This window comes from Onthophagus taurus, chromosome 1 (assembly GCF_036711975.1).
Source record: "Onthophagus taurus isolate NC chromosome 1, IU_Otau_3.0, whole genome shotgun sequence".
Lineage (NCBI taxonomy): Eukaryota > Metazoa > Arthropoda > Insecta > Coleoptera > Scarabaeidae > Onthophagus > Onthophagus taurus.
In genome coordinates, this window is record NC_091966.1 from 42,272,093 (window position 1) to 42,286,193 (window position 14,101).

The window sequence follows — 14,101 nt, forward strand, 5'->3', positions numbered from 1 at the left end:
CGGCTTTTTGCATTAAAAAGAGGATACTTTATTTAATAATTGGTGATATTTTCACAAGGATCCTTCAAGAAATGAATTTTATAGCTAATTTTGAAAATTATCGACGAAAATTGCAACATCGAAAATTTTATCAAAACTTCAAATATTATTTTCTCAAAAACTAAAGGTTATTTTTCAAAACGGGTTGGTTCATTGGAAAGAGGACACTTCTATTGACAGTTTGGGAAATTTTCATACTCATATTCCAAGAAGTTGATTTTATACGAATTTTTGAAACTTAATCGGCGAAAATTACAAAATTCGAAAAAATTGTCGATTATTTCAAAAATTTATTTCTCAAGAACTAAAAGCGATTTTTCAAAACGACTTTTTGCATTAAAAAGAGGATACTTTATTTAATAATTGGTGATATTTCCACAAGGATCCTTCAAGAAATTAATTTTATAGCGAATTTTGAAAATTATCGTTGAAAATTGCAAAATCGAAAATTTGATCAAAACTTCAAATATTGTTTTCTCAAAAACTAAATGTTATTTTTCAAAACGTGTTGGTTTATTGGAAAGAGGACACTTTTATTAACACTTTGGGAAATTTTCATACTCATATTCCAAGAAATGGATTTTATACGAATTTTTAAAACTTAATCGGCGAAAATTGTAAAATTTATGATAATCTAAATAAACATTAAAATAAAATTTTATAACACTAATTAAAGCAAGAAAATGTTTCCTAATCCACTTTAATTTCGTAATCTTTCGATATCATTGGTATTCAAGGTCAAAGCAAAAATAATCCGTTATAAAACCGCTACACAAAAATTTAATTCAGTCCCATAAGAATCTTTAACAAGGCATAATGGCCCCAATTCTTTACACAACCGATTTAAGCCCACCGTGTAGGGCAGTTTATATGACTGCAAAAGCTTTGAATATTGATGTAGAGCATAAAATTATCGATTTTTTAAATGATGCTCATTTAAAAGATGATTTTCTCAAGGTAAAATATTAAATATTTAACATTTATATTAAACATATTTTTTTAGATTAATCCAAAACACACCATCCCAACTTTAACCGATGGAAAATTAATCTTAACAGATAGCCACGCAATCACTTCTTATTTAGTTACTAAATATTCAAACGGAAATTCTCTTTACCCAAATACACCCGAAGATAAAGCTTTAATCGATAATATGTTACATTTCGATAGCAACGTGGCTTTCCCCGCGCTTCTTAACACTTGCGTACGATAAAAACAATTTTATAACTCATTCGTTTATTAATTAATACATTTTAGGCAACTCTTCGTTTAAAATTAGCATCGCAAGTTACCCCTGATATGATTAAGAAGATTGAAAATGCTTATTCTTTCCTTGATAAGTTTTTGGAGGGAAAAATTTGGGTTGCTACCGAGAAAATGACGATTGCTGATTTTCATTTAATCACAACTGTAGCTGCTACTAATTTATTTGTGCCTGTATCAAGTTGTTACCCGAATTTATTAACTTGGATGAAGAAATTTGAAGATATCGATGCGTTTAAGGAGACTCAATTTTCGTTAGATGATTTTAGAGATTTGTTTAAACATGTTTTAAAAGAATAAATCTTAAATTTTCTTAATTAAAGAGATTCTCTTAATTAAAAGATTGATTTTTTTTTGGTTATGATCAAAATTTTTAAGCATAAAATAAACTTCTTGGAATATGAGTATGAAAATTTCCCAAAGTGTTAATAAAAGTGTCCTCTTTCCAATGAACCAACCCGTTTTGAAAAGTAACTTTTAGGTTTTGAGAAAACAATATTTGAAGTTTTGATAAAATTTTCGATGTTGCAATTTTCAACGACAATTTTCAAAATTCGCTATAAAATTAATTTCTTGAAGGATCCTTGTGGAAATATCACCTTTTATTAATTAAAGTGTCCTCTTTTTAATGCAACAAGCCGTTTTGAAAAATCACTTTTAGTTCTTGAGAAATACATTTTTAAAATAATCGACAATTTTTTTGAATTTTGCAATTTTCGCCGATTAAGTTTTAAAAATTCGTATAAAATCCACTTCTTGAAATATGAGTATGAAAATTTCCCAAAATGTTAATAAAAGTGTCCTCTTTCCGATAAACTAACACGTTTTGAAAAATAACTTTTAGTTTTTGAGAAAACAATATATGAAGTTTTGGTAAAATTTTCGATGTTGCAATTTTCATCGATAATTTTAAAAATTCGCAATAAAATTTATTTCTTGAAGGATCCTTGTGGAAATATCACCAATTATTAATTAAAGTATCCTCTTTTTAATGCAAAAAGGCGCTTTGGAAAATCACTTTTAATTCTTGAGAAATACATTTTTGAAATAATCGACAATTTTTTCGAATTTTGCAATTTTCGCCGATTACGTTTTAAAAATTCGTATTAAATTCATCTCTTAGAATATGAGTATAAAAATTTCCCAAAGTGTTAATAAAAGTGTCCTCTTTTCAACAAATCAACCCGTTTTGAAAAATAACTTTTAGTTTTTGAGAAAACAATATTTGAAGTTTTGATCAAATTTTCGATGTTGCATTTTTCATCGATAATTTTCAAAATTCGCTATAAAATTTATTTCTTGAAGGATCCTTGTGGAAATATCACCAATCATTAATAAAAGTATCCTCTTTGTAATGCAAAAAGCCGTTTTGAAAAATCACTTTTACTTCTTGAGAAAAAAATTTTTGAAATAATCGACAATTTTTTCGAAATTGCAATTTTCGCTGATTAAGTTTTGAAAATTCGTATTAAATCCATTTCTTGGAATATGAGTATGAAAATTTCCCAAAATATTGATAAAAGTGTGCTCTTTCCAATGAACTAACACGTTTTGAAAAATAATTTTTAGTTTTTGAGAAAACAATATTTCAAGTTTTGATAAAATTTTCAATGTTGCAATTTTCATCGATAATTTTCAAAATTCGCTATAAAATTAATTTCTTGAAGGATCCTTGCGTAAATATCAGCAATTATTAATTAAAGTATCCTCTTTTTAATGCAAAAAGCAGCTTTGAAAAATCACTTTTAGTTCTTGAGAAATAAATTTTTGAAAAAATCGGCAATTTTTTCGAATTTTGCAATTTTCGCCGATTAAGTTTTAAAAATTCGTATAAAATCCATTTCATAGAATATGAGTATGAAAATTTCCCAAACTGTTAATAAAAGTGTCTTCTTTCCAATCCACCAATCCATTTTGAAAAATAACTTTTAGTTTTTGAGAAAACAATATTTGAAGTATTGATAAAATTTTCGATTTTGCAATTTTCATCGATAATTTTAAAAATTCGCTATAAAATTAATTTCTTGAAGGATCCTTGTGGAAATATCAGCAATTATTAATTAAAGTATCCTCTTTTTAATGCAAAAAGCCGTTTTAAAAAATCGCTTTTAGTTCTTGAGAAATAAATTTTTGAAATAATCGAAAATTTGTTCGAATTTTGCAATTTTCGCCGATTAAGTTTTAAAAATTCGTATAAAATCCACTTCTTGAAATATGAGTATGAAAATTTCCTAAAATGTTAATGAAAGTGTCCTCTTTCCAATGAACCAACCCGTTTTGGAAAATAAGTTTTAGTTTTTGAGAAAACAATATATAAAGTTTTGATAAAATTTTTTTGAATAAAAACATTAAACCCGAAGTTAGCAACAATGAAGATAGCAGTTTAAGTTAAATGTTGACACCAACCTTAATTTTTGACTTTTTTTATTATATTTTCGTTTTTGTGACATTTTATAAAAATTAAGAATATATCAACACTAGACATAGACACTAGAGATTTTGGTGTTTTTTTAAACAGTTTCTTCGCAAGGCTAAGAAAAAAACTTTAAAGTGTTAATGTCAACTTTAAATTTATTATTATATTCGTAATCTTTATAAAATAACCTTTAAAATGAGTCCAAACATGACGCACTTATCTCAAAAAACAAAAAAGTTAGAATAAAAAACATTAAACCCGAAGTTAGCAACAATGAAGATAGCAATTTAAGTTTTAAATGTTGATACCAACCTTAATTTTTGACTTTTTTTATTATATTTTCGTTTTTGTGACATTTTATAAAAATTAAGAATATATCAAAATGACGTTGACATTTCTAACCGGAAGTTGACCACAACTTCATTAATATTGAAGATAAATATGTCGTCTTTGTATTCATTTTAAAGGATTTTTAATGAAGATTATAAATATGTCAAAATTGAGGTTGACATTTTAAACCTGAAGTTACTTGTCATATAATAGACAAGTATACCACAATTTAACGTTAAACAACAAAACATCAACTTTAATTTTATTATTATATTCGTAATCTTTATAAAATAACCTTTAAAATGAGTCCAAACATGACGCACTTATCGCAAAAAACAAAAAAGTTAGAATAAAAAACATTAAACCCGAAGTTAGCAACATTGAAGATAGCAATTTAATTTTTAAATATTAATACCAACCTTAATTTTTGATTTTTTTTTTATTATATTCTTGTTTTTGTGACAAATATTAAGACATTTTATAAAAAATTAAGAATATGTTAAAATGACATTGACATTTCAAATCGGAAGTTGCTTATATCTCGAGTAATATTGGAATTAAACGTATCATGTTTGGACTCATTTTAAAGAATATTTCACGACGATTACAAATATGTCAAAATTGACGACATTCTTAACCGGAAGTGGACCATAACTTCATTAATACTGAAGATCAATATGTTGTGATTGCATTCATTTTAAAGGTTTTTTAATGAAGATTACAAATACGTCAAAATTGAGGTTGACATTTTAAACCTGAAGTTAGTTGTCATATAATAAACAAATGGACAACTTCATGGTGTAATTTCATGATGTATTCTTTATTAAAAAACACGGATTATTATGACTGTGTACTTTTTTTTATGTATATGTTACGTGTAATATTTTATATATTATATTTTATTATATTTTTCAACTTGCTTGTAAATTTTATACTGACGAATGTATGCCTTCGGGTCATTAGCATAATAAAGATTATTATTATTATTTAAAATGAGTGCAAATGAAAATTTCCCAACGCGTTAATAAAAGTGTCCTCTTTCCAATGAACCAACCCGTTTTGGAAAATAAGTTTTAGTTTTTGAGAAAACAATATATAAAGTTTTGATAAAATTTTCGATGTTACACTTTTCATCGATAATTTTCAAAATTCGCTATAAAATTAATTTCTTGAAGGATCCTTGCGTAAATATCAGCAATTATTAATTAAAGTATCCTCTTTTTAATGCAAAAAGCCGTTTTGAAAAATCACTTTTAGTTCTTAAGAAATAAATTTTTGAAATAATCGAAAATTTTTTCGAATTTTGCAATTTTCGCCGATTAAGTTTTAAAAATTCGTATAAAATCCACTTCTTGAAATATGAGTATGAAAATTTCCTAAAATGTTAATAAAAGTGTCTTCTTTCCAATCCACCAATCCATTTTGAAAAATAACTTTTAGTTTTTGAGAAAACAATATTTGAAATTTTGATAAAATTTTCGATGCTGCAATTTTCATCGATAACTTTCAAAATTCGCTATAAAATTAATTTCTTGAAGGATCCTTGTGGAAATATCAGCAATTATTAATTAAAGTGTCCTCTTTTTAATGCAAAAAGCCGTTTTGAAAAATCACTTTTAGTTCTTGAGAAATAAATTTTTGAAATAATCGACAATTTTTTTGAATTTTGCAATTTTCGTCGATTAAGTTTTAAAAATTCGTATTAAATCCATTTCTTGGAATATGAGTATGAAAATATCCCAAAGTGTTAATAAGAGTGTCCTATTTCAAATGAACTAACCCGTTCTGAAAAATAACTTTTAGTTTTTGAGAAAACAATATATAAAGTTTTGATCAAATTTTCGATGTTGCAATTTTCAGCGACAATTTTCAAAATTCGCTATAAAATTAATTTCTTGAAGCATCCTTGTGGAAATATCACCAGTTATTAATTAAAGTGTCCTCTTTTTAATGCAAAAAGCTGTTTTGAAAAAACACTTTTAGTTCTTCAGTTCTTCAGAAATGTACCAGAAATTATAACTATAATGGCCGGATAGTTATGCCGGATAACCGGATATACGGCTTTTCGCAAAATCACTATCTGTTTCATTACTAGTTTCTTCAAACTTCATTTCTTATTTTTCTATCTCAGCATTCCTAGTTTCTTGAATTTTCGCATCTTGTTGTGCTGTTGTTTTGTTTTGCCTTTTCTGGAATTAAATATTTGTTGATTTTCTTGATCATTTTTTTGTGCTAATTGGTTTCTTTATCATTTCTTCTTGTCTTTCCTTTATACTTATTCTGTCTCTACGATAAGATATTCCACCCACATCGGCCAAAAAATCTCTTTCTAATAATTTTTTTCTATCTTTCCTTTTGTCCATTTTGAATCAGGTCTTAATTGTACATAAACTGATTGTCCTATCATCAAATCATGTAGTTTTCTTCGTCTTTCATATTTCTTTAAAAAATCTTGCATCTGTTTGTTGAGAAAATATGTACCATGATCGCATATCACCAATGGGGCCGTTACTCTCAATCGAATAGAAACACCGTCATTCAAAAAATCGATAAACTATGCAAGAATAAAAGGATTGGTAACATTTTGAGATCCTAAAATTGTTTAATTTTTGCAATAATTAATATTAAAATTCAAAATCCGCTGTATAAAAACTTTGGTGACGTTTCTCGTGGCATCTCGCTCATTCACCTTTTATTGATTTTTATTTCAACCAATCGCGTGCGAAACGACGGTGACGTCTCCAAAGTTTTTTCAAATTTTCATTATTTGGAAAAACTAAAGCACAATTTGAAAAATAAAAAATTATAGAATATATTTAATTATTGTTGGCTTTCATAATCTAAAAAATTTTGACAAACAATATAAGATTTTAGTTTGTCTTTATTTTAGTAATTATATATTTAAAATACTCTCTTAAATGTATTATTCTTCTCAAAATGTATCGTTACAAATCACGTATTATTTTCTGAGCTTTTTTTATCTAAGTTTTCTTCTGCCGTTAAGGAACATAAATCTCTCTTTCCTGAATTCGTTTTGGTATCTAAATTGTTCGAATTTTGAGCATTTTCATCTAAAATAATAGGTAATCTATCTCCCCATTTAGTTGATCTTGCACAATGATACATAGTTCTAAAATTTCAACCATTAACATTAAAAACAATCTTAATTTTTGTATAACACACTCACTTTCCATGTTTTGATGCTGTAAAAATTACTTCAGATAACTTTCCATCAGCGGTGCAAGTTCTACAAATGCAATGTTTGGATCGAACTAAAGTTTCTCGAACAACCCGTGGCCAATTTTGCGTTGAATCCTTATCGACACCTACTCTCAAAAAAAGATTAATATAAAATTAAGTGTAGAAGAAAAATCTTACTTTTTTTAAAGACTATGTAAGAATATCGTTCTTTTTGCATTTCAAATTTATTCGTTAACGGAATATGGAAGTAATTAATTTCAAAGTTACAAGGTGTGTTATCATCCGCTAAAAATCTTGGGCACACTAAATCGTGAGGGCACTAAAAATAAGATAATAATTCAAGAATCATCATGTCGCTTAAAAAACGACCATTTTCTTTTAATCGACGGGAAATTATTCAAGTAAGCCATTACAAATAAAAAAAAAGTTCTGATAAGTGTAAAATTTATCAAAAAAATTACTTTAAAGTTTAAGTGACGTCACTTTTTGTCACGTCATCAACCGTGCTAATTTCGGCATATTTTCGGGTAAAATGCGGTTGTTTCTTAGGTTTTGGACTAAAATGTCATTGTTTACCATTTATAAACTAAACATAATCTAAAATCTATACCTGATGCCCTCCTCTTTAAACGTTACATTCAAATATACGTAATTTACTGATTTATTTCAGAATTTTGTGTAGAAATTCTACTTTCAGATAGGTTAATTAATAGAATATAAAAAAAATTACAATATTTGCATAAAACGATGACTAGCACCGAAATTTCTTTACAATAAATTAGTCATCGTTTTATGCAAATATTGTAATTTTTTTTATATTCTTTTACGAAGAATGATGAACCTGGAGGTAAACATCGCCAGGTTAATTAATGTTTAAACCAGTGCGAATTTCTCAAATGTTGAATTGGGGATGGAGCAGAGGGTGGGTTGTAAATTCCGGGTTGGGTTATACCGATACTTTCTACTTCTAGGGTTAATTCTAGTTTTAAATGTATTTAGCGTTAGATTGTGGTGTATTTTTATTGAAAGAAAAGTAGCACTAACACTAGACCTAGAACCAGAAACATTCGGGTTTAGCCGTGCGTCTCTTAAGTCGGCTAAACCTGAACGTTTCTAGTTCTAGGTCTAATGTTAGTTCTAGTGATAGTGGTACTAGTGGTTCTAGTTAGCATAAGATATCACTGTGTTGCATATTTTTATTGAATTAAAATTAGAACACTAGACATAGACACTAGAGATTTTGGTGTTTTTTTAAACAGTTTCTTCGCAAGGCTAAGAAAAAAACTTTAAGGTGTTAATGTCAACTTTAAATTCATTGTTATATTCGTAATCTTTATAAAATAACCTTTAAAATGAGTCCAAACATGACGCACTTATCTCAAAAAACAAAAAAGTTAGAATAAAAAACATTAAACCCGAAGTTAGCAACAATGAAGATAGCAATTTAAGTTAAATGTTGACACCAACCTTAATTTTTGACTTTTTTTATTATATTTTCGTTTTTGTGACATTTTATAAAAATTAAGAATATATCAAAATGACGTTGACATTTCTAACCGGAAGTTGACCACAACTTCATTAATATTGAAGATAAACATGTCGTCTTTGTATTCATTTTAAAAGATTTTTAATGAAGATTACAAATATGTCAAAATTGAGGTTGACATTTTAAACCTGAAGTTATTTGTCATATAATAACAAGTATACCACAATTTAACGTTAAACAACAAAACATCAACTTTAATTTTATTATTATATTCGTAATCTTTATAAAATAACCTTTAAAATGAGTCCAAACATGACGCACTTATTTCAAAAAACAAAAAAGTTAGAATAAAAAACATTAAACCCGAAGTTAGTAACAATGAAGATAGCAATTTAATTTTTAAATATTAATACCAACCTTAATTATTGATTTTTTTTATTATAAAAGGTTTTTGTGACAAATATTAAGACATTTTATAAAAAATTAAGAATATGTCAAAATGACATTGACATTTCAAATCGGAAGTTGCTTATATCTCGAGTAATATTGGAATTAAACGTATCATGTTTGGACTCATTTTAAAGGATTTTTCACGACGATTACAAATATGTCAAAATTGACGTTGACATTCTTAACCGGAAGTTGACCATAACTTCATTAATATTGAAGATAAATATGTCGTGTTTGTACTCATTTTAAAGGATTTTTAATGAAGATTCCAAATACGTCAAAGTTGAGGTTGACATTTTAAACCTGAAGTTAGTTGTCATATAATAAAAAAATGAACAACTTCATGGTGTTATTTCATGATGTATTCTTTATTAAAAAACACGGATTATTGTGACTGTGTATTTTTTTTATGTATATGTTACGTGCAATATTTTATATATTATATTTTATTATATTTTTCGACTTGCTTGTAAATTTTATACTGACGAATGTATGCCTTCGGGTTATTAGCATAATAAAGCTTATTATTATTATTTAAAATGAGTGCAAACATGAAACATTTCTTTCAAAAAGTAAAAAAGAGAATAAAAAACCTTAAACCCGAAGTTAGCAACAATGAAGATAGCAATTTAACTTTTTAAATATTAATACCAACCTTAATTTTTGATTTTTTTTTTATTATATTTTTGTTTTTGTGACAAATATTAAGACATTTTATAAAAAATTAAGAATATGTCAAAATGACATTGACATTTCAAACCGAAAGTTGCTTATATCTCGAGTAATATTGGAATTAAACGTATCATGTTTGGGCTGATTTTAAAGGATTGTTCACGACGATTACAAATATGTCAAAATTGACGTTGACATTTCTAACCGGAAGTTGACCATAACTTCATTAATATTGAAGATAAATACGTCGTGTTTGTATTCATTTTAAAGGTTTTTTAATGAAAATTACAAATATGTCAAAATTGAGGTTGACATTTTAAACCTGAAGTTAGTTGTCATATAATAGACAAACAGACAACTTCATGGTGTTATTTCATGATGTATTCTTTATTAAAAAACCTTTAAAATGAGTCCAAACATGATACATTTCTTTCACAAAACAAAAGAGAGAATAAAAAATATTAAATCCGAAGTTAGCAACAATGAAGATAGCAATTTAACTTTTTAAATATTAATACCAACCTTAATTTTTGACTTTTTTTTATTATATTTTCGTTTTTGTGACAAATTTTAAAACATTTTATAAAAATTAAGAATATGTCAAAATAACGTTGACATTTCAAACCGGAAGTTGCTTATATCTCGAGTAATATTGGAATTAAACGTATCATGTTTGGGCTGATTTTTTTACGACGATTACAAATATGTCAAAATTGACGTTGACATTTCTAATCGGAAGTAACAATTTACCTACAAATTGTTTATTTTATAGCCATGTACAAAATCAATTTGATAAACTTACAAGTAATGTTATTTTTTTACTTTAAAATGAATACAAACACGACATCTTCAATATTAATGAAGTTATAGTCAACTTCCGGTTAGAAATGTCAACGTCAATTTTGACATAAGTTTATTATTCCAAGTTGTATATTTGAAAGAAGACTTGAACGACATATCAAGTGTGCTATATTTTTGGAAAGGAAATTTTATGGTCTCGTCGAATTTGCAAAAATATATAGGTGTTTAATTTAAAAAAATCAATTTTATGTCAATAACCACTAAAATATTGTTTTGGGGAAAAGCTAACTTATTCCATCGAATTCTACATAAAAAGTTGCTATGGAAATGTTTTCACAGAAAGGAAGATTTATCAATAAGAAAAAATTTAGGACGATTTTTCGAAAATGTACTTTTTTGAAAAACACTCTGTATCTCTAAAACCGTAAGAGATATCGATATGCGGTTTTGGCCATTAAATTTCTTATAAAAATCGAGCCTCACACACTGACATTATTTTTATTCTATCTCTTAAAAAGAGTAGTTTCCCTTTAAAAGTGTCCAATTTGGCCCACCTCTACAGGTGGTTCAAATTCGATGTCCAAATAGGCTATCTCGGAAACTATAAGAGTTAGAAAAAAAGTAGCTTACATGTCATGATCTCGTTTTTCGAGTAACTGCTAATGCCAAAAACATCAAAGCGCTATCGTCTTTTGTTTGTCCCCTAGAAGTCAAAATTGAAAATATCGTAAAACCAGCAAGTGCAATTATCTTGGTTATTATTATAGGTGGAGTATTATAACTAAGACATTATATGGACACTTTTTTACAGAGAATTTGAGGACGTAGTCAAAAAAAATTTCGGTTTTAGATTTTAAGATATTATGACAATTTTCGTTTTTTTTAAGTGGAAACAACCACTGATTATTCGTTAATTAAATTCGTTATTTTTTCTGATTATAAAAATATAATAATTTCTTATTGTTTTAGAATAAAGCTAAAAATAAACTTTTTTTAGTGTCCTCAAAGAAATTAAATTTACAGTTTCCTGTAAATTACGGTACTATAACTAAAAATTATTCTACTAAAAATTTATATAAAATTTACTTTATTTTCTAATATATAATATTCTAACATGTTAAACTTTTCGTAATTCATTTTAAAAAACAGGATTTTTGACACTTCAGAAAATTTTTGAATACAAACAAATGTTGCTATGTTTATTTTAATTAAAAAAATATATATGAGCGCCACCTATCAATAATTTATTAGGTCAATTAATAATAATATTAAATATTAATAAAAAATGTGAAATAATGCAATCTATTCCAACTTTTGTTTAAAACAAATATAAATTAAATAGTTCAACTGTATTTGTTTCAAATATCAGAAATATGCTTTTTAATTTTTAGTTATAATTTACAGGAAACTGTAAATTTAATTCTTTGATGACACTAAAAAGTTTATTTTTAGCTTTATTCTAAAATAATATGAAATAGACATGTCAAACCCTATATTTTTGTAATCAGAAAAAAATAACGATTTTAATAAGCGAATAATCAGTGATTCTTTCCATTTAAAAAAACAAAAATTGTCCTGGTATCTCAAAATCTAAAACCGAAAATTTTTTTTTGACTACGTCATGAAATTCTCTGTAAAGAAGTGTCCATATAATGTCGTAGTTATAATATTCCACCTATAATAATAACCAAGATAATTGTACTTGTTGGTTTTACGATATTTTCAATTTTGGCCTCTAGGGGAAAAACCAAACACGATAGCGCTTTGAGATTTTTGGTATTAGTAGTTTCTCGAAAAACGAGATCATGACATGTAAGCTACTTTTTTTCTAACTCTTATCGTTTCCGGACATCGAATTTGAACCATCCTGTACATGGTGAACATCGCTTGTGACGTCACATCGAAACTTTAATGTGATTTTTAGGTATGTTCTACACTTTTCCGCATTTCCTTTTAATTTTTAACGTCATTTCACATTGATTTAAAAAAAATCGTCGATTTTTAAGCCACAATATGTTTGATATTAAAATCAAATTAATCATACAGGTGAAAAAATGTGGCCTTGATTAGATTGATTCATTTTCAATATGAAATCTCTCGCTTCATTAATAACCTAAAATTCGATTCTTATTTAAATTATTAATTTTATAATAACTAAAAAGCAATACTTTAAATCCTGCGTTAGATCCATTCTCCACAATTATTAAATATTTATTTGTTTTGTTCCATAATCTTAAAATTGTATCCATTCGAGTATTAAAAGAAGGTAATTCCAATAAAGAATATGCAGATACAACTAAATCAAACATAACCTAAAAAATTTGTTTAAAATTAAATAGATATGTAAAAAAGGATATTTACATTAGTAGCTGGTAAAAATTGTCTATAAAAAACGCCCTTTATATTTTGATTGGAATACCCAGGTCCACCTCTTAATATAGTGAGAGCTAAATCGTTCATATCACTTGAAATATCAACATTGTAATATTCAAAAAGATGTTTTTTCCAGTAAGTATTCGCCGCCCAAGTTACACTACCAACACCTGACCCAAAATCGAATAAAGTTCTTGGTTTAAAATCCGGATCTCGATTTGATATCTCCAAAAATATTTTTGCTAAAACTGCATATTCCATTGAACTCCTTGCAAATAAATATAACAACGATTGTTGTTGATCATAATTTATTGGAGACCAATTATATACTTTTTCTTTCAATAAAATTTTAACCTTATCTTTTATTTTTTGATGGAATTTTTCTTCCGATTGTATTTTAGAGTCTTTTTCCTTCCATAACTCTTGTTTATATAATTTATGTTTTAAATCGTTTAATTGATCACTTTCCATTGGCGGCACTCTATATCTTAAATGCCTTCCCAATAAATCTGAATTCGTTACAAGCGCTTTTATGGGATAATCTAGAATTGAGCAAATTAATTTGATGTATAGTAATCTTAATAAATCATTTTACCCGCCGTAATTTTAGTAATAGCTTTAACAATATTATCCGGTAAAGACACAGTTTTTAATTTAACAATCCCCGGGTGATGACGAGCTTTATAACTTTGATTTTCAACGTTTGAAATTACATTTTCATCGGCTATCACTTTTGGTTTCACATTTGTTGATAACTGTAACAATTTAAAGGTTATTATAAGTATATCTTTTATGTAATAACTTACTTTTCGATTAAATAAACGAATTCTTCGTAACATTATTAGAGGTTAAAATAACTTTTCATAAATGTCGATAATTTGAGGTTAGTTTATATTTTTATATTATAGGTTATGTCACGCGCCGGTATTACAGGTACCTTTAATATAAATAACTTTAATAATCATTAATTAATTAATTAACATTTTATTTGTATAAACTATCGAATTAAAAAATTCATATATTTATATACATAACTATTTTTAAGTTTCGAAATAAAAATTATAAAATTA

General features: G+C 26.5%; 2 protein-coding genes across 2 annotated transcripts; one reads left to right on the forward strand and one right to left on the reverse strand.

The window, feature by feature from the left end:
* The first annotated feature begins 817 nt into the window (after nt 1–817).
* Nucleotides 818–1,643, forward strand: LOC111417094 (glutathione S-transferase 1-like). Its single transcript, XM_023049276.2, has 3 exons — nt 818–996; nt 1,043–1,243; nt 1,297–1,643. Exons 1-3 carry the CDS (start codon nt 856–858, stop codon nt 1,600–1,602), a joined length of 648 nt encoding a protein of 215 aa, XP_022905044.2. The 5' UTR covers nt 818–855; the 3' UTR covers nt 1,603–1,643.
* A 5,192-nt stretch (nt 1,644–6,835) lies between these two features.
* LOC111417102 (ribosome assembly protein METTL17, mitochondrial) lies at nt 6,836–13,920 on the reverse strand. Its single transcript, XM_023049286.2, has 8 exons — nt 13,838–13,920; nt 13,627–13,786; nt 13,020–13,573; nt 12,827–12,970; nt 12,703–12,771; nt 7,427–7,568; nt 7,236–7,374; nt 6,836–7,178 (listed from the first exon to the last, which is right to left on the reverse strand). Exons 1-8 carry the CDS (start codon nt 13,868–13,870, stop codon nt 7,001–7,003), a joined length of 1,419 nt encoding a protein of 472 aa, XP_022905054.2. The 5' UTR covers nt 13,871–13,920; the 3' UTR covers nt 6,836–7,000.
* Between the last annotated feature and the right edge of the window lie 181 nt (nt 13,921–14,101).

Bases quoted from the DNA above. Each gene is read 5' to 3' on its own strand.
- LOC111417102 (XM_023049286.2), bottom strand. From the start codon at position 13,870: ATGTTACGAAGAATTCGTTTATTTAATCGAAAA. The intron at 12,772-12,826 runs GTATTGCTTTTT...ATCGAATTTTAG, and splicing joins GATCTAACGCAGGATTTAAA to GTTATTAATGAAGCGAGAGA. The intron at 7,569-12,702 runs GTATGATTAATT...TCTTATTTTTAG, and splicing joins AAGGCCACATTTTTTCACCT to TGCCCTCACGATTTAGTGTG.
- LOC111417094 (XM_023049276.2), top strand. From the start codon at position 856: ATGGCCCCAATTCTTTACACAACCGATTTAAGCCCACCGTGTAGGGCA. The intron at 997-1,042 runs GTAAAATATTAA...ATATTTTTTTAG, and splicing joins TAAAAGATGATTTTCTCAAG to ATTAATCCAAAACACACCAT. The intron at 1,244-1,296 runs GTACGATAAAAA...AATACATTTTAG, and splicing joins CCGCGCTTCTTAACACTTGC to GCAACTCTTCGTTTAAAATT.